The 21,650-nt window shown below is 38.7% G+C and overlaps 1 protein-coding gene across 1 annotated transcript; it reads right to left on the reverse strand.

Annotated features, from left to right (window-relative positions):
- Positions 1-4,416: 4,416 nt before the first annotated feature.
- On the reverse strand, positions 4,417-12,540 carry LOC133642187 (DNA-directed RNA polymerases I, II, and III subunit RPABC2-like). The gene is made up of 5 exons (XM_062036257.1): positions 12,382-12,540; positions 10,467-10,536; positions 10,263-10,393; positions 5,939-6,010; positions 4,417-4,726 (listed from the first exon to the last, which is right to left on the reverse strand). The coding sequence occupies exons 1-5, from the start codon at positions 12,399-12,401 to the stop codon at positions 4,636-4,638; spliced, it is 384 nt and encodes a 127-aa protein (XP_061892241.1). The 5' UTR covers positions 12,402-12,540; the 3' UTR covers positions 4,417-4,635.
- Between the last annotated feature and the right edge of the window lie 9,110 nt (positions 12,541-21,650).

Below are 21,650 nucleotides of genomic sequence, written 5' to 3' on the forward strand. Positions count from 1 at the left end.
CCAGGGTCCCCAGTAAGAATGATCAGCACATGACTTCATCAATCCAGAGATTTAAAGGCCTACTGAAAGCCACTACTAGCGACCACGCAGTCTGATAGTTTATATATCAATGATGAAATCTTAACATTGCAACACATGCCAACACGGCCGGGTTAACTTATAAAGTGACATTTTACATTTGCCGCCACACTTCCGGTTGAAAAAGCCTTCGGAGGATGACGTATGCGCGTGACGTAGCCCGGGGAACAGAGGTATGCCTTCCCCATTGAATACAATACAAAATAGCTGTTTTCATCTCATTCTGGGTGTATTCTAGACATCTGTGTTGGTGAATCTGTTGCAATTTGTTCATTGCATTATGGAGAAAGAAGCTGAGCAAGCAAAGAAGAAAGTTGTCGGTGCGAAGCGTCTATTTTGCGAGGGAAGTCAGATAGAATAGATCTGCTATCCCCGTTTAAATTAAAAAAATTCATTTCAGTAGGCCTTTAAAGACGTGTGTGTGTGTGTGTGTGTGTGTGTGCGTGTGTGTGTGTGTGTGTGTGTGTTTCCACGGGAGAGAAAAAGCCCTTTTGAAGCAATATGTGCTCAATGTCAAAAACAAATGTGACGCACTTTTGCTTGCTCATCGCACATAAAGTGTTGGGAAGTGCACAACTAGGACTAGGAACCACGAGGACCGAGGTCGGTAACCCGCGGCTCTTTAGCGCCGACCTGGTGGATCCCTGGGGCTTTTACAAAAATGCATGAAAATGTGTGGTTCAGGATAAGAATAGACTGCAGCGCATGGTACGTGCTGCTGAGAAGGTGATTGGCTGCAAGCTCCCATCCCTCCAGGACTTGTTCTCCTCCAGGACCAGGAGGCGTGTGGGTGGGATCACAGCTGACTCTTCTCACCCTGGACACACACTATTCTCCCCTCTCCCCTCAGGCAGGAGACTACGCTCCATCCAGACCCACACCTCAACAGTTTTTTCCCCTGGGCCATCAGGCAAATGAACAATAACTCCTAACAGCAGCTCCTTGAATTCCATCTGATAGCTCAGTTACAGCTCTTTTTATTACCAAATATGTGTTTTATGTTGCACCATTGCACCAAGAAAAATTCCTAGTTTGTGAACCCGTTCTCAAACAATGGCAATAAAACTATTCTGATTCTGAAAAGATGTTTTGTGTAGGAGGACAAACCTTCCTAATTGTTATAAATCCCACAGTTTCCTTCAACATGCTTCACTGAAGTCAGCATTTGGCAAGCACCAAATCTGTCCTAATTTCCGCGCTCCTTGAACTCACCCTAGTTTGTTGACATGTACAACTTTCTCCGACGTCGCCACAGAAACGTGTTTTATGCCACGCCTTTGTCTCATTTTGTCCACCAAGCGTTTTGTACTGTGCGTGCATGCACAAATGTGAACTTTGTGGATGTTATGGACTTGTGTGGAGTGATAATCAGCCCTATTTGGTCAGTGCACGACTGCAAGCTAATTACTTACAAATTAACGGGTTTTGTTAAAAAAAAATGCAATCGATTAAGAATCGCTACAAATAAGAATCGCATTTAATTCGAAAAATTGATTTTATTTCGAATCCTCATTATCGAATGAGACTGCAGTGTGAACGCTGCAGTCTCGCTCATTCCAGCAATAATTGGGTTCAGAACATGTTGACTTTGATGGCACAAAATCCTTGAAATTGCCACAAAATGTGCCAGGACTGAGACCGACTCGAATTGGAGCCATGTTTACGTCATTCAACCCTGTTTCGACTACACATGCACCTCCTGGTACCCCAGCACCTCCAAAACCCTCAAATCAAGACTCCAAACATCCCAGAACAAGCTAGTCAGGTTACTTCTAGACCTCCACCCCAGATCCCACCTCACTCCTACCCACTTCTCCAAAGTGGGCTGGCTCAAGGTGGAGGACAGAGTTAAACAAGTTGCACTGAGCCTAGTCTATAAAATCCGCTACACCTCCCTGATACCGAAGTACATGTCAAACTACTTCCATAACGTAAATGACCGCCATAACCACAACACCAGGGGGAGCTCCACTAACCACGTTAAACTCAAGATTCCCAACCAACAAAGGTCTTAACTCATTCTCCTTCTATGCCACATCAATATCAATACAGGTGTAAAAGAAAGTGCATCTCTACCCTCCTTCAAAACCGCACTAAAAGAACACCTCCAGGCAACTACAACCCTAAACTAACACCCTCCCCCCACCACATCCCACCTCCCCGGATTGTAAATAATCAAATATAAATAAACAAATGTATATACTTGTTCTTATGCTTTCTGAGTACATATCCTACCAAGTCACACCTACACTGTTTCAATGTCCATTTCTCTGATGATACCATTGTTGATGACTGAAGTGCTGATATCAACCCAACCTAACCCCCCCAAAATCCCACCCCCCGGATTGTAAATAATGTAAATAATTCAATGTATATACTCTGATGATTAACTTGTGTGATGACTGTATTATGATGATAGTATATATCTGTACCATGAATTGATTTACTTGGACCCCGGACTTAAACAAGTGTAAAAACTTATTGGGGTGTTACCATTTAGTGGTCAATTGTTCGGAATATGTACTGTACTGTGCAATTTACTAATAAAAGCTTCAATCAATCAATCAATCAACGTCATGATGTCATGTCTGGCAGATCAATCATGCCTCTCACCTGAATAGTAGAAGGTTGTGGACATAAACCCACAAGTTGTCAACTTTGACATCCGACTCAGACCCGGGGAATGGTGAGAAAGACACAAAAAAACCGCTTGTTAGTGGTAAGGATTAGGATTCATTCTTCATCTAAATGGGAAGATATAAACATCCCATCAGTCTTTATCCCAGTGAGAGCAGACGCCGTACAGTAAGTGATTGTTGTATTATGTTGATCGTTTGTATATCTTGTTTAGCACTTAGCATGTATATCTTGTTTAGCACTTAGCGATACTGCTACATGATGCTTAGTGTTTGACTGAAGCTGCATCTGTTTAGCACACAGCTTCTAAAACTTGTACATCCTCCTTATATTCAGGCTCAAAAATAGAAGTTTCTGGATCATCATGTTTCCCAAAGTAGTCTTTTTTGTCTCTTTTCAAGTCTGCCATGATTAGTAATGTTGTTGTTGTTGTTGTTGAAGGAAATAGTGAACGTAGTGAAATACGCCGCTTAAAATGTAATTATGAATGTTACTTCATGACATACAGTATATACTTACATCATGTATATATTACATGTTATTATGAATGTTACTACATGACATATATACTTACATCATGTATATATTACATGTTATTATGAATGTTACTACATGACATATATACTTACATCATGTATATATGACATGTTATTATGAATGTTACTACATGACATATATACATACATAATGTATATACAGTATTACATGTTATTATGAATGTTACTACATGACATATATACTTACATCATGTATATATTACATGTTATTATGAATGTTACTACATGACATATATACTTACATCATGTATATATTACATGTTATTATGAATGTTACTACATGACATATATACTTACATCATGTATATATTACATGTTATTATGAATGTTACTACATGACATATATACTTACATCATGTATATATTACATGTTATTATGAATGTTACTACATGACATATACACTTACATCATGTATATATTACATGTTATGAATGTTACTACATGACATATATACTTACATCATGTATATATTACATGTTATTATGAATGTTACTACATGACATATATACTTACATCATGTATATATTACATGTTATTATGAATGTTACTACATGACATATATACTTACATCATGTATATTTTACATGTTATTATGAATGTTACTACATGACATATATACTTACATCATGTATATATTACATGTTATTATGAATGTTACTACATGACATATATACTTACGTCATGTATATATTACATGTTATTATGAATGTTACTACATGACATATACTTACATCATGTATATATTACATGTTATTATGAATGTTACTACATGACATATATACTTACAGCGTGTATATAAAACATTCATGGAGGTTTTGGGATGTTTTTAAATGTGCTTTATAGGCGGAATAGAGCGACTGTATTCCCCATTGTTAGATGACTTTTGCTAGTGTTTATTTACAAGTTAGAATGCATTAAAAAACATGTTTTCTTGTCTCACATAAGGATTGTGAATGATAAGCAACATTTCAGTTTCCTGCTGCGGTCAATACACATTCTATCACCTGATGATGGTTTGGGAAACTTCTGAAATTCTGCCTTTCTTGCTCCGAGTGAACGGATGTGTGGTCAGATTAATTTTTACATAACAAACCCGACTTCCCTACAAACAGGACCGGTGTTGGTAGATTACGACAGACTAGCTTATTAATACAGAGGTTTATTCAAAACAATAAAACATTTCTTTTACAACAATCACATGTCTCCACCAAAACAAAAACAGGCTTATTTTGTCAAATGTTCAATTTAAGTTCTGTCTCCATCTTGTGGCGCTTACTTGTAATTGTTGTTTCCGTCCTAAAAGTCACTGGCCAGCTTTAGAGGAAGCAATATTTACAGTTTGTGGCCAGCTTTACGTCTTACTTAGTCGCTTATGATGAGCTCGTCGCAGCCCCAGTCTTCGTAGCTCCCATCTGGAAGGTACCTGCGGATGATGATGGGGATCTTGCCGCACCTGGTGGACGAGACCAGCAACCAGGCTTGTCAATGCGCTCAGTGCTCGTCCCAACCTGTTGCTCCAGGTCTGCTTGTTAGTACGAGTACGCAAGTTCGGTTCGTGTTCTGTTTGTGCGTCTGATCCAAAACTCACTTCTCAATGCATAACTCTTATTATTTGACGCTTTGCAGTCATTTAACACGAGTGTCCGACATTGTAATATTTATAGGCTAGAAAAGAGAAAAGGCATTATTAGTCTCTTTTAAAGCAAAGAGTGGCAGCATTGTTAAACAATTCAAAACGGGGTCTCCACTCTCTCTGCACAAGGTTTTCAGCAAACCTTCTAAAATACATTGAGTTGATTTGTTAAATGACGTCTAATATTCTAAAAACATGATGAATTTGTCAAACCAGCTACATTATTATCATCATCCATTTGTTCATGAATCGCCACTTGTGTTTTGATGTTGTTTGTGGGTGTTGGCTAGCAAAAACAAATGCTAATTTATTTAGATAAGCAGCACATGTGGAAAATGTTATATCACAACTATGGTGGCAAAATTGATGACAGTATTGTTGAATGTGCTCAAAATGTACTTATACAGACACTAAACTTACACTTATTTTGTTCGGTAACTAAAATAGACAGTTTGAAAGGCCACTATTTTGTATTTCTTATGCTTCACTGACAGTATTTTGATCATTTTATCTGTTTTAAACATCGGTTTGTACTCTGGCACTTTAAGATGCATTCAAATGAAAAGTACGTCACAAATAAAATGTATTATTATTATTTCTAGCGGGCGTTGTGGCGTCCGACTCTGTCCAGCGGTCCTTGAATGCATCATAAAAAACATCAGTCTGGCATTCTATCACTGGACTAAAATGTTTAATGTACACAACTGAATAGCTCAGTTGCTCAGATACTGATGTGTTTATACATGTTTACATTTGGGAATGTTGTTTTAAAATGGGGAAAGACGTTAATGTCTCTTGTTTTCATGAATGTTCTCTTATCAATCGTGGTTTTTCCATGATTTTATCTCAAAACGGTAATACAGACCGTCGGGAGGCTTACTATATTATCATAATACCCAAGCGCAACAAATACTTTTAGACACATTGCCCAGTAGAAACAACTCAAAATAAGACTAGAAATAATCTACAAAGTCAATGAAATTGCAGTCGTACAGCAAAATAGTAGTGACGGGAAAAGCAGGTATGACTTACTTGAGCTCTTTCATGGCGATTTGTAACGGGTCAGTTTCTCCTTCCAGCTCCACCATGACAGGTGCACACATCCTGGTGGTAAGGAACAAACATAAATCTAAAACTGACATCATCAAAATGTTTCTCAATATACATTTTAAAAGGAGGTCATGGGATTTTGTTTATACATTTGAACACTTCCTTGTGGTCTACATAACATGTAATGGTGCTTCTTTGCTCAAAATGTGGCATAGATGTTTTACACACCATCTGGATGCCCAGTTTTGTGGGCGGGCTTATTTACAACACCTCTACTTCTACAGGCTCTTCTGGCAGCCATCTTTGTTGTAGATTTTAGTGCTTCCACAGCGAGTCTACTGACAGATATAAGTTAGAACTGCACGCTACTTTGTATTAGAAATGGCGACAGCGCGGGATGCATGTGCATGTACGAGCAAGTCTGCCCCACAACAAGAGGATGGAGGAAAAAGGAGGAGCTTATTGACTACAATGGCGGACTCACGCAAAGCGCTTTGGGTAAATGACTACCATATATGGATAATCTGCCGAGTAAATGAATTTCAGCAGTCAGGTTAGCTTGTGGCTAAAACCTTCACATTTGTCATAATCACAGGCAACTTTTGACACACAAAAAAATTGCAAAAATGAATCCAAATGTAACTATTTATACAAAAAAAAGAAGTTAGAACTAAATAAAAAATTCAGAAATTTACAGTACTGGTGGGATAATAATGATAATGATACAAAAATATTTTTCAATAATCATGTAATTTATAGAGAATTTTTTTATTCTAACATCAGCATGTGACATGTAATCATGTTATCATAATAAGTCTATGCAGGCTGAATTGGAATCATCTCAGCTTGAAGAACATTCTTGTAATTTCTATTCCATTATTGGAATCATGTTGAAGTGATGACATCAGATTAGCTGACATAGATTAAATCAATAAAAAAGTATAGTACCATTGGTTGCCATCATAGATGTCTTCAAACTAAATCACTGTTGTTTCTCAAATACAAATAATTCGTAAAAAATATGAATAATGTTGCAATATTTTAACATGCCACTCTATGGCAATTACATTATCGTCTGAATATCAACATTGAAAACTACTACAAAGAAATGACCTATGATTTTAAAATAGTATTATGTTAAATACAAGTTAAGGGAGAGGAAATTAGGCATTTAATAAATTCAGTTTTAGTGCGTATTTCCCTACTTAGCAGCAAAGAACACTGTAAGAGACGTTTCCGGCAACTCCTTTCTTCCATCCCAACATTACAGCAGCATCAAGTGCAGATTGCCTAATTTTCCCCTTTTCTTGAATGGATAACTATTTTCTGGATAGGCTTTGGAATATTCTTCATGGAATAACTGTCATTTTCTTTTTGGTTTGAGACTCGTTTGCAATTTTCCTCCAGCTGATTACACGACCGCGCATTCGGTTGACAACGATGGCGATTTGTTGCCTGGCGTTTGGCAGTGGAGCTAGAAGTAGCCTCTCGCACAGCTTACGGAATCGCTGGACAGGAAGTTATCAGAGCAGTGCCTATTGTGATTGTTTGGTACGGTTATTTCGCGACTTAACGAACAAACATTTTTTTAAAGGATTTTTAAGTTATTCTTTTTTAATGGGAAACCGTAGTTTTTAACACTGATTATCAAAAACCGTACTCATTAAGGTAAAACCGTAGTTGTTGGCAGGTACGTGATTACGCAACGTCCTCTGGAAATCAGGGGACCCTGAATAACCACTGAATCCAAAAGGGCCGCAGACTGGCACACGCACACACTCTTTCCAATTGTATTCAGGTCAATGTGTCAGTTTCCACCGACTGCGGAACGTCACCGACATGCCGTTGCCATTCCACATTGCAGCGCTAAAATGACGCAGAGCTTCTATTTTTGCCGGTCGCCGCAACAAATCCATTCAATTTAGCTAAAATCTCTAGTGTTGGACAGGAAGTGATATACAAAAAACAAAATATTCAGTTTCCTTTCCAAATAAAATACTCCTGTATTCTGTCAAACATTAAAAGAATAATGTACAGGCATATCCCGGGCAGCTAAATGGGGGTTTGGGCATAGACATCTTGAAAGTAGACCCAGCATTGGCTGCTGTGACGCGAGAAATTGGGCCGCCATCTTGAAGTGGTGATGGGAAGCCGGCGAGCAGCCTAAACTGACAGTTGACAGGTAGAAAACAAAGATGCTAAACTGACAGTTGACAGGTAGAAAACAAAGATGCTAAACTGACAGTTGACAGGTAGAAAACAAAGATGCTAAACTGACAGTTGACAGGTAGAAAACAAAGATGCTAAACTGACAGTTGACAGGTAGAAAACAAAGATGCTAAACTGACAGTTGACAGGCAGAAAACAAAGATGCTAAACTGACAGTTGACAGGCAGAAAACAAAGATGCTAAACTGACAGTTGACAGGTAGAAAACAAAGATGCTAAACTGACAGTTGACAGGTAGAAAACAAAGATGCTAAACTGACAGTTGACAGGTAGAAAACAAAGATGCTAAACTGACAATTGACAGGCAGAAAACAAAGATGCTAAACTGACAGTTGACAGGCAGAAAACAAAGATGCTAAACTGACAGTTGACAGGTAGAAAACAAAGATGCTAAACTGACAGTTGACAGGCAGAAAACAAAGATGCTAAACTGACAGTTGACAGGCAGAAAACAAAGATGCTAAACTGACAGTTGACAGGTAGAAAACAAAGATGCTAAACTGACAATTGACAGGCAGAAAACAAAGATGCTAAACTGACAGTTGACAGGTAGAAAACAAAGATGCTAAACTGACAGTTGACAGGTAGAAAACAAAGATGCTAAACTGACAGTTGACAGGTAGAAAACAAAGATGCTAAGCTGACAGTTGACAGGTAGAAAACAGAGATGGTGTTCATCGTTTTCCTGCTCAAATGAGCGGACTGTTGAAAATAGGAATTGGGGTATTACTTTTCACAAGTAAGATTCAACATTAACGTACTATTGGTTGTATTTTGTGATTATGATGCATTCTCATTTTAGGCAAAGTATAAGACAAGACTTTCTTAACAGTATAATTGTAACCAGGAATAAGTCTTCAAGTAACAATATTCAAATACTAACATTGTTGGGTAAGACAGAATTTGCTTTTATTCTGAATCCAGTGAAACAGATTGGTGGTTTTAGCTGATATAAAGAATTTCAGGTGTTTATATATGTTTATGTTAAAGTATTTGGCAGACGCTTTTATCCAAAGCAACATACATAAAAAATACATATAAAACAATCAGTGTAAACATGATCATTTAAGGGAAGAATGTAATACAAAATATCAATACAAAGTGTCAAGACAGAATAAACTCTCTGCTGCTGCAGCAACAGAGATACAGTCTATAAGATATATAGATATCTAATGTTGTTTATGTAGGATATACGCATGTATATATAACCTAATCATATTGTTTCTTCAATTTAAAAATAGCTGACCATTCTCTAGGATTATATTCCCAGTTTTGATCTCGGACGTCTGGTCATTTATAGCATATAAGAATATTATATTACTGTTAAGCAAACTATGAATAATAAAACATGTGTCCTTTATTATAGCTACACGTAGGACAAAAAGGCGCGTGGAAATCAGTGGTATTCAGTGAGGTAAGATGAATTAAATGCGCTGACAGTTCATTGCTCCTGCCAAATGAATTGCACTGAGTGGAGCGGATCACCACTCCAAGATGGCGGCCCCGCGTCTCGTCAGCGCCAGTAGGCAGTAGAGCTTCATGCTACGTCTACTCATAAGATGTCTATGGGTTTGGGGGCCTGTGTCAAATATCAACTGATAGAGACCGGAACTGGTTGTGTGACACGATGGCCAGGGATGATGTAACTGTTGTATTGTTGCTTGCTGCCCCAAATAAAAGTGCTTTATCAAGGCAGGACCAAGTTTATTTGCTTCTGCGTCTCTGGAAAGACAGAATAAACGCTTTGTGGTCGGCTTTATTACTAACTCCCTTATGACGCGGTTCGCAAGATCTCGTAAAGGTTTGCGCTATTTCGCTGCACGACGGATCTGCAACAGACTGGTGCTGGGGACCGCAGAGGGCGGCGGAGAAGCCGGTCCGCGGCCGTTTCCGATTCAGTGGAAATCCGGGGTAAAAAAAATGCTACATCGAAACATGGATATAAAGCGACTTGAAGATGGTGTGTTCAACATTTTGACCAGAGAACCCTTACATGTCAGGTAGACCACAAGGACATGTTTTAAATGTAGAAAAAAAACGTAATATGACCATTTTAAGACAAGAGAAGCAATACTTACGCTATCTGGAGAGCTCTGGTGCCCAAAACTCTGGCTCGCTCATATTTGGTCATGTATTGTGTTGTTATTCTCTTCTGGTTGGCTTGCTGGCCCTCCCGTGCAGGTAGGATCTGCACATTCTCTCGATCCTCCTGTTACGTGGCACATTAAAAACGTTGGAGGAGTATTTGTCAAACAGACATACCTTTGTGTCCTTCAACTCACATCTTCCGCATTACCCAGATCATCTAATCCCTCATCCTCTTCGGCGTCATCAAAATCTCCGTCATCGAAGCTAAAATGATGAGGATAAGATTAAATCACAAATTGCAGAGCGAATAGTCACACAATAGTCACACCAATAACACGAATGAGAACACAATAGTCACATAATAGTCACATGAATGAGAACACAATAGTCACACAATAGTCACACCAATAACACGAATGAGAACACAATAGTCACACCAATAACACGAATAAGAACACAATAGTCACACCAATAACACGAATGAGAACACAATAGTCACACAAGTCACACCAATAACACGAATAAGAACACAATAGTCACACCAATAACACGAATGAGAACACAATAGTCACAACAATAACACGAATGAGAACACAATAGTCACACCAATAACACGAATGAGAACACAATAGTCACACCAATAACACGAATGAGAACACAATAGTCACACCAATAGTCACACAATAGTCACACAAGTCACACCAATAACACAAATGAGAACACAATAGTCACACCAATAGTCACACCAATAACACGAATGAGAACACAATAGTCACACAATAGTCACACCAATAACACGAATGAGAACACAATAGTCACACAATAGTCACACCAATAACACGAATGAGAACACAATAGTCACACCAATAACACGAATGAGAACACAATAGTCCCACAATAGTCACACCAATAACACGAATGAGAACACAATAGTCACACAATAGTCACACCAATAACACGAATGAGAACACAATAGTCACACCAATAGTCACACAATAGTCACACCAACAGTCACACCAATAACACGAATGAGAACACAATAGTCACACAATAGTCACACCAATAACACGAATGAGAACACAATAGTCACACCAATAACACTAATGAGAACACAATAGTCACAACAATAACACGAATGAGAACACAATAGTCACAACAGTAACACGAATGAGAACACAATAGTCACACCAATAACACGAATGAGAACACAATAGTCACACCAATAACACGAATGAGAACACAATAGTCACACCAATAACACGAATGAGAACACAATAGTCACACAATAGTCACACCAATAACACTAATGAGAACACAATAGTCACAACAATAACACGAATGAGAACACAATAGTCACAACAGTAACACGAATGAGAACACAATAGTCACACCAATAACACGAATGACAACACAATAGCCACACCAATAACACGAATGAGAACACAATAGTCACACCAATAACACGAATGAGAACACAATAGTCACACAATAGTCACACCAATAACACTAATGAGAACACAATAGTCACAACAATAACACGAATGAGAACACAATAGTCACAACAGTAACACGAATGAGAACACAATAGTCACACCAATAACACGAATGACAACACAATAGCCACACCAATAACACGAATGAGAACACAATAGTCACACCAATAACACGAATGAGAACACAATAGTCACACAATAGTCACACCAATAACACTAATGAGAACACAATAGTCACAACAATAACACGAATGAGAACACAATAGTCACAACAGTAACACGAATGAGAACACAATAGTCACACCAATAACACGAATGACAACACAATAGCCACACCAATAACACGAATGAGAACACAATAGTCACAACAATAACACGAATGAGAACACAATAGTCACACAATAGTCACACCAATAACACGAATGAGAACACAATAGTCACACCAATAACACGAATGAGAACACAATAGTCACAACAATAACACGAATAACAACAAAATAGTCACAACAATACCCGCCTTGCTAACACGCGGCTAGCAAGATGGCTACAAAGTGAACGACGACTTCAACCATGTGAAACATGTTACGCCTCAAAGTTGCTCCTTTATTTTACTCACTTGTCTTCGTTGTCCGACATACTCTACTGTTGATTAGAAAATACTCTAGTGTTGATTAGAAAATACTCTACTGTTGTCTTCTTGGCTACTTTTGCATCAAACACGTAAACGTGCTCCTCACTTCCTGGTTGTGTGCGCTGGGAAACATTCCGGGTTGTCAAGGGCGAGTAATTATGGTTCCGCTTCGTAGCCTTGTTGTCCTAGCAACAGGAAGCAGCGAAAAGATTGCACTTCTTCGTTCAATTCAGTTGAAAACCACATCAAATATGACTGAACAAACAGCGAGCATCTACTTTGAAACATTTCATCAAGAAACCCAGTAAATAATTAAACCCGCCCACACTAAATAGTGTAACGTGTACCGTTTTTATTTTTTTTATTTTATAAACCTTTATTTATAAATTTCAACATTTACAAACAGTTGAGAAATAATAATCAAAGTAAGTACAAAAGCAATACAAAACAGCGCCAGGGGTTTTTGAATTCAAAGTAACTAAAATTGAATGCAAAATATATATTTATATAAAAAAAACACTCACTCAATTTCAGTAAATTCCTTCAATTTGGAACACAGCATCATCGTTTTCAATGTAACTTGTAACTTTGACGTCATCTAGTGACGATACTTCTACCGTGGTGTCGAGTTTAGTCATAATTGTGGTGAATTCAAAGCGTTCCGACTTCAAACTGTTCAGCCTATTCAGGAATCGCGGGCTTTCCTTTGACAAATTCCAAAAAAAAATCCCAGATTTCCCAGAATTCCAGGTTTTCCAGGACATTTTTCCCCATTTAAAATGATTTGGCCAATTTTCAAACTTCCACCATTTCCACATTTTCAAACTATTCCACCTTCAACACATTCCACCATCCTGGAAATTCAAACTTCACCTTTTCCAAGTTTAAAAAAACTCCAGGATTTTCCAAAATTCCTGCTTTTCCAAAGCCCTACTTCCACACTTTTTTCTGGCGACTACCCCTTCCACATTTTTCAACCCATTTCAACCGTTCCACCGTCAAAACATTCCTCTTAATCAGGACAAAAAACGAAGTTGGTTTTTGAATTGGAAAACATTCCCGGTTTCCCCGAAATTCCAGGAATTCCGTAATACCATTTCTCATTTCAACATGTTACTACTTCAACATTTCTCCACGGATTTGAAAAATGTCAACACCAACCATTTCAACTCATTCAGACCATTCAAGTTTTTTACCATTTTCAAAAAAATTCCCGCTTTTCCCGAAATTCCCATTGAAATCAATGAGACATTCTTCAAACTTCCACATTTTCCATCTGATTCAAACTGTTTCAACTTCAAAATATTCAGCCTGTTCAGGAATTGTGTGCTCTACTTCAACAATTCTAAAAAAAAATAAAAAATTCCCGGATTTCCCACAATTCCTTTTTAATTTTTTTATTTTCCTCCTTCAAAATGAATTGGCCATTTTTCAAACTTCCACAATCCCCACATTCTTCAACCCATTCAAACCATTCCACCTTCAACACATTCCAACATTCTGGAAATTCCAACTACCTTTTTTCCAAGTTCAAAAAAATTCTCGATTTTCCCAAATTCCCTAATACAATTTACTACTTCAGCATTTCTTGCTCGATTTAAGCAATTCCAACACCAACCAATTGAGCTCATTCAGGGCATTCATGCTCCTAATCATTTTCCCAAAATCCTGCTTTTCCCAAAATTTCCAGGAAGTTCCCATTGGAATGAATGGGACATTTTTCCAAGTTGCACAATTCCCACATTTTTCGACCTATTCAAACCATTCCAACATTAACACATCCACTCATCCTGGACATTCAAACTAACACTTTCCCAAGTTCCAAACCAAATTCCGGTTTTCCTGGAAATTCAAACTCTTCAACATTCAAACCCTTCCAACATTCAAACCATTTCAGTGTTCAAACCTGCTCAGTGGCCTAGTGGTTAGAGTGTCCACCCTGAGATGGGTAGGTTGTGAGTTCAAACCCCGGCCGAGTCATACCAAAGACTATAAAAATGGCAGCCATTACCTCCCTGCTTGGCACTCAGCATCAAGGCTTGGAATTGGGGGTTAAGTCACCAAAAAAGATTCCTGGGCGCTGCCACCGCTGCTGCTCACTGCTCCCCTCACCTCCCAGGGGGTGAACAAGGGGATGGGTCGAATGCAGAGGGCAATTTTCACCACACCTAGTGTGTGTGTGTGACTATCATTGCTACTTTAACTTGAACTTTAAAACATTTCTACATTCATCCTACAGTCCATTAGCATTTCCGTTCAGAGTTAGCTCTTCAACATTCAAACTATTCTTACATTCATACTACATTCTGTCAGCATTTCACTTCAACTTCACACAGTTCCTTGAGGAATTGCCTCTTCTAGTTGTAAATAATCCTGCTTTTAATGTGCAAAAGATGAGGTGACATTTAAGGACACATGTTTTATGTTCAGAATGCCTTTATTTGTCACATATCCCATTACTCCGCCGTTTCACCACATTGTTTTATTTACTTACACATCTGTAATAAAACATGCATACTAATAACAGACGCACATGTCCTCTCGTCTGTGATACACCCAGACCACTCCTCGTTGTTCAGTTACAATTCAACAGGACCAACACGTGTTATTTCTTAGAATAAATCCATTTGTAGGGATGTCCGATAATGGCTTTTTGCCGATATCCGATATTCCGATATTGTCCAACTCTTTAATTACCGATACCGATATCAACCGATACCGATATCAACCGATACATGCAGTCGTGGAATTAACACATTATTATGCCTAATTTGGACAACCAGGTATGGTGAAGATAAGGTACTTTTTAAAAGAAAAAAATAAATAAGATAACTAAATTAAAAACATTTTCTTGAATAAAAAAGAAAGTAAAACAATATAAAAACAGTTACATAGAAACTAGTAATGAATGAAAATGAGTAAAATGAAGTGTTAAACGTTAGTACTATTAGTGGAGCAGCAGCACGCACAATCATGTGTGCTTACGGACTGTATCCCTTGCAGACTGTATTGATATACACTACCGTTCAAAAGTTTGGGGTCACCCAAACAATTTAGTGGAATAGCCTTCATTTCTAAGAACAAGAATAGACTGTCGAGTTTCAGATGAAAGTTCTCTTTTTCTGGCCATTTTGAGCGTTTAATTGACCCCATAAATGTGATGCTCCAGAAACTCAATCTGATTAAAGGAAGGTCAGTTTTGTAGCTTCTGTAAGGAGCTAAAGTGTTTTCAGATGTGTGAACATGATTGCACAAGGGTTTTCTAATCATCAATTAGCCTTCTGAGCCAATGAGCAAACACATTGTACCATTAGAACACTGGAGTGATAGTTGCTGGAAATGGGCCTCTATACACCTATGTAGATATTGCACCAAAAAGCAGACATTTGCAGCTAGAATAGTCATTTACCACATTAGCAATGTATAGAGTGTATTTCTTTCAAGTTAAGACTAGTTTAAAGTTATCTTCATTGAAAAATAAGGACATTTTAATGTGACCCCAAACTTTTGAACAGTAGTGTATATTGATATATAATGTAGGAAGCAGAATATTGATAACAGAAAGAAATGGGGGAGGGAGGTTTTTTGGGTTGGTGCACTAATTGTAAGTGTATCTTGTGTTTTTTATGTTGATTTAATAAAAAATTAAAAATAAAATTAAAAAAATTAAAAAACCGATACTGATAATAAAAAAAAACGATACCGATAATTTCCGATATTACATTTTAATGCATTTATCGGACATCTCTATCCATTTGTGTAGTACAAATATTTGAATGTCTGCAGTCTTCAGCACTTCTTGTCGAGGGACTCCTTGGCGTGTTCTACTCTCGGGTTCAGCCTTTTAAAAACATTGGCGGGCCTGAACTTTCCTTTGGACTTCTTCAGCTCTTTCAGACCTTCTTTATCCAACTCTAAAAAGAGAGGTTGAACACAGCAATCAATTTAGAAAACAATATGCAAGCTCAGCACCCGCACTCCGCAGGGGCCCCGGTTTGTGTGAAGAGGCGCATGTGACTTGGCAATGAATGAGTAAGTGCAGGCGTTCATGTGACACGCTTATTCCTAACCCTTTCACTTTTCATCCATACATTCATTTTCAAGATTATCTTAAAGGCCGTTGCTATAGTTATTATCAATTGTGCTCAAGTTGTATTTTTCTATCTGTGCAAAGGCACACTACTTGTTATCTTCCACGGCAAGTTGCCTCGCAGCAGCAGTTTCTGTCTTCCAGCCTGCTAAACAGCCAAGGTCCAAAACATAAATTCAAGTTTGAGTCCAGTTGTTTTTTTTAAAAAAGTAGTTTTGCAGGATTTAAGAGTGAAAAAATGTTGTAATGGAGACACTTTACTATTAAATGTTGTAATGGAGACTTTACTATTAAATGTTGTAATGGAGACTTTACTATTAAATGTTGTAATGGAGACTTTACTATTAAATGTTGTAATGGAGACTTTACTATTAAATGTTGTAATGGAGACACTTTACTATTAAATGTTGTAATGGAGACTTTACTATTAAATGTTGTAATGGAGACACTTTACTATTAAATGTTGTAATGGAGACTTTACTATTAAATGTTGTAATGGAGACACTTTACTATTAAATGTTGTAATGGAGACTTTACTATTAAATGTTGTAATGGAGACTTTACTATTAAATGTTGTAATGGAGACTTTACTATTAAATGTTGTAATGGAGACACTTTACTATTAAATGTTGTAATGGAGACTTTACTATTAAATGTTGTAATGGAGACTTTACTATTAAATGTTGTAATGGAGACACTTTACTATTAAATGTTGTAATGGAGACTTTACTATTAAATGTTGTAATGGAGACACTTTACTATTAAATGTTGTAATGGAGACTTTACTATTAAATGTTGTAATGGAGACACTTTACTATTAAATGTTGTAATGGAGACTTTACTATTAAATGTTGTAATGGAGACACTTTACTATTAAATGTTGTAATGGAGACTTTACTATTAAATGTTGTAATGGAGACTTTACTATTAAATGTTGTAATGGAGACTTTACTATTAAATGTTGTAATGGAGACTTTACTATTAAATGTTGTAATGGAGACTTTACTATTAAATGTTGTAATGGAGACTTTACTATTAAATGTTGTAATGGAGACACTTTACTATTAAATGTTGTAATGGAGACTTTACTATTAAATGTTGTAATGGAGACTTTACTATTAAATGTTGTAATGGAGACTTTACTATTAAATGTTGTAATGGAGACTTTACTATTAAATGTTGTAATGGAGACTTTACTATTAAATGTTGTAATGGAGACTTTACTATTAAATGTTGTAATGGAGACTTTACTATTAAATGTTGTAATGGAGACTTTACTATTAAATGTTGTAATGGAGACTTTACTATTAAATGTAGTAATGGAGACACTTCCATGTACAATTCTGCTTAGGAGACCACAGAATGACAACATTTGAAATAATGTTTATTTTCCTCACCTTGGTTCCTGGACATCACTTCCCAAAGCACGTCCTCTTCACGCTCCCTAAAGTAGAGTTGCACAACATCCATGTTGCATCAGTGCTTCCACAACATGCTGTACATCCATGTTGCATCAGTGCTTCCACAACATACTGTACATCCATGTTGCAACAGTGCTTCCACAACATGCTGTACATCCATGTTGCATCAGTGCTTCCACAACATGCTGTACATCCATGTTGCATCAGTGCTTCCACAACATGCTGTACATCCATGTTGCATCAGTGCTTCCACAACATGCTGTACATCCATGTTGCATCAGTGCTTCCACAACATGCTGTACATCCATGTTGCATCAGTGCTTCCACAACATGCTGTAAATCCATGTTGCATCAGTGCTTCCACAACATGCTGTACATCCATGTTGCATCAGTGCTTCCACAACATGCTGTACATCCATGTTGCATCAGTGCTTCCACAACATGCTGTACATCCATGTTGCATCAGTGCTTCCACAACATGCTGTACATCCATGTTGCATCAGTGCTTCCACAACATACTGTACATCCATGTTTGCATCAGTGCTTCCACAACATGCTGTACATCCATGTTGCATCAGTGCTTCCACAACATACTGTACATCCATGTTGCATCAGTGCTTCCACAACATGCTGTACATCCATGTTGCATCAGTGCTTCCACAACATGCTGTACATCCATGTTGCATCAGTGCTTCCACAACATGCTGTACATCCATGTTGCATCAGTGCTTCCACAACATGCTGTACATCCATGTTGCATCAGTGCTTCCACAACATGCTGTACATCCATGTTGCATCAGTGCTTCCACAACATGCTGTACATCCATGTTGCATCAGTGCTTCCACAACATGCTGTAAATCCATGTTGCATCAGTGCTTCCACAACATGCTGTACATCCATGTTGCATCAGTGCTTCCACAACATGCTGTACATCCATGTTGCATCAGTGCTTCCACAACATGCTGTACATCCATGTTGCATCAGTGCTTCCACAACATGCTGTACATCCATGTTGCATCAGTGCTTCCACAACATGCTGTACATCCATGTTGCATCAGTGCTTCCACAACATGCTGTACATCCATGTTGCATCAGTGCTTCCACAACATGCTGTACATCCATGTTGCATCAGTGCTTCCACAACATACTGTACATCCATGTTTGCATCAGTGCTTCCACAACATGCTGTACATCCATGTTGCATCAGTGCTTCCACAACATACTGTACATCCATGTTGCATCAGTGCTTCCACAACATGCTGTACATCCATGTTGCATCAGTGCTTCCACAACATGCTGTACATCCATGTTGCATCAGTGCTTCCACAACATGCTGTACATCCATGTTGCATCAGTGCTTCCACAACATGCTGTACATCCATGTTGCATCAGTGCTTCCACAACATACTGTACATCCATGTTGCATCAGTGCTTCCACAACATGCTGTACATCCATGTTGCATCAGTGCTTCCACAACATGCTGTACATCCATGTTGCATCAGTGCTTCCACAACATGCTGTACATCCATGTTGCATCAGTGCTTCCACAACATGCTGTACATCCATGTTGCATCAGTGCTTCCACAACATGCTGTACATCCATGTTGCATCAGTGCTTCCACAACATGCTGTACATCCATGTTGCATCAGTGCTTCCACAACATGCTGTACATCCATGTTGCATCAGTGCTTCCACAACATGCTGTACATCCATGTTGCATCAGTGCTTCCACAACATGCTGTACATCCATGTTGCATCAGTGCTTCCACAACATACTGTACATCCATGTTGCATCAGTGCTTCCACAACATGATGTACATCCATGTTGCATCAGTGCTTCCACAACATGCTGTACATCCATGTTGCATCAGTGCTTCCACAACATGATGTACATCCATGTTGCATCAGTGCTTCCACAACATGCTGTACATCCATGTTGCATCAGTGCTTCCACAACATACTGTACATCCATGTTGCATCAGTGCTTCCACAACATGCTGTACATCCATGTTGCATCAGTGCTTCCACAACATACTGTACATCCATGTTGCATCAGTGCTTCCACAACATGCTGTACATCCATGTTGCATCAGTGCTTCCACAACATACTGTACATCCATGTTGCATCAGTGCTTCCACAACATGCTGTACATCCATGTTGCATCAGTGCTTCCACAACATGCTGTACATCCATGTTGCATCAGTGCTTCCACAACATGCTGTACATCCATGTTGCATCAGTGCTTCCACAACATACTGTACATCCATGTTGCATCAGTGCTTCCACAACATGCTGTACATCCATGTTGCATCAGTGCTTCCACAACATGCTGTACATCCATGTTGCATCAGTGCTTCCACAACATGCTGTACATCCATGTTGCATCAGTGCTTCCACAACATACTGTACATCCATGTTGCATCAGTGCTTCCACAACATGCTGTACATCCATGTTGCATCAGTGCTTCCACAACATGCTGTACATCCATGTTGCATCAGTGCTTCCACAACATGCTGTACATCCATGTTGCATCAGTGCTTCCACAACATGCTGTACATCCATGTTGCATCAGTGCTTCCACAACATGCTGTACATCCATGTTGCATCAGTGCTTCCACAACATACTGTACATCCATGTTGCATCAGTGCTTCCACAACATGATGTACATCCATGTTGCATCAGTGCTTCCACAACATGCTGTACATCCATGTTGCATCAGTGCTTCCACAACATGATGTACATCCATGTTGCATCAGTGCTTCCACAACATGCTGTACATCCATGTTGCATCAGTGCTTCCACAACATACTGTACATCCATGTTGCATCAGTGCTTCCACAACATGCTGTACATCCATGTTGCATCAGTGCTTCCACAACATACTGTACATCCATGTTGCATCAGTGCTTCCACAACATGCTGTACATCCATGTTGCATCAGTGCTTCCACAACATACTGTACATCCATGTTGCATCAGTGCTTCCACAACATGCTGTACATCCATGTTGCATCAGTGCTTCCACAACATGCTGTACATCCATGTTGCATCAGTGCTTCCACAACATGCTGTACATCCATGTTGCATCAGTGCTTCCACAACATGCTGTACATCCATGTTGCATCAGTGCTTCCACAACATACTGTACATCCATGTTGCATCAGTGCTTCCACAACATGCTGTACATCCATGTTGCATCAGTGCTTCCACAACATACTGTACATCCATGTTGCATCAGTGCTTCCACAACATGCTGTACATCCATGTTGCATCAGTGCTTCCACAACATACTGTACATCCATGTTGCATCAGTGCTTCCACAACATGCTGTACATCCATGTTGCATCAGTGCTTCCACAACATGCTGTACATCCATGTTGCATCAGTGCTTCCACAACATGCTGTACATCCATGTTGCATCAGTGCTTCCACAACATACTGTACATCCATGTTGCATCAGTGCTTCCACAACATGCTGTACATCCATGTTGCATCAGTGCTTCCACAACATGCTGTACATCCATGTTGCATCAGTGCTTCCACAACATGCTGTACATCCATGTTGCATCAGTGCTTCCACAACATGCTGTACATCCATGTTGCATCAGTGCTTCCACAACATGCTGTACATCCATGTTGCATCAGTGCTTCCACAACATGCTGTACATCCATGTTGCATCAGTGCTTCCACAACATGCTGTACATCCATGTTGCATCAGTGCTTCCACAACATGCTGT

Source organism: Entelurus aequoreus, linkage group LG25 (assembly GCF_033978785.1).
Source record: "Entelurus aequoreus isolate RoL-2023_Sb linkage group LG25, RoL_Eaeq_v1.1, whole genome shotgun sequence".
Classification (NCBI taxonomy): Eukaryota; Metazoa; Chordata; class Actinopteri; order Syngnathiformes; family Syngnathidae; genus Entelurus; species Entelurus aequoreus.

Excerpts from the sequence above, each read along its gene's own strand:
- LOC133642187 (XM_062036257.1), bottom strand. The coding sequence starts at position 12,401 with ATGTCGGACAACGAAGACAA. Across the intron at positions 10,537-12,381 it reads ATGTCGGACAACGAAGACAA|CTTCGATGACGGAGATTTTG; the intron begins GTGAGTAAAATA and ends TCATCATTTTAG. Across the intron at positions 4,727-5,938 it reads ATCGCCATGAAAGAGCTCAA|GTGCGGCAAGATCCCCATCA; the intron begins GTAAGTCATACC and ends CTCGTCCACCAG.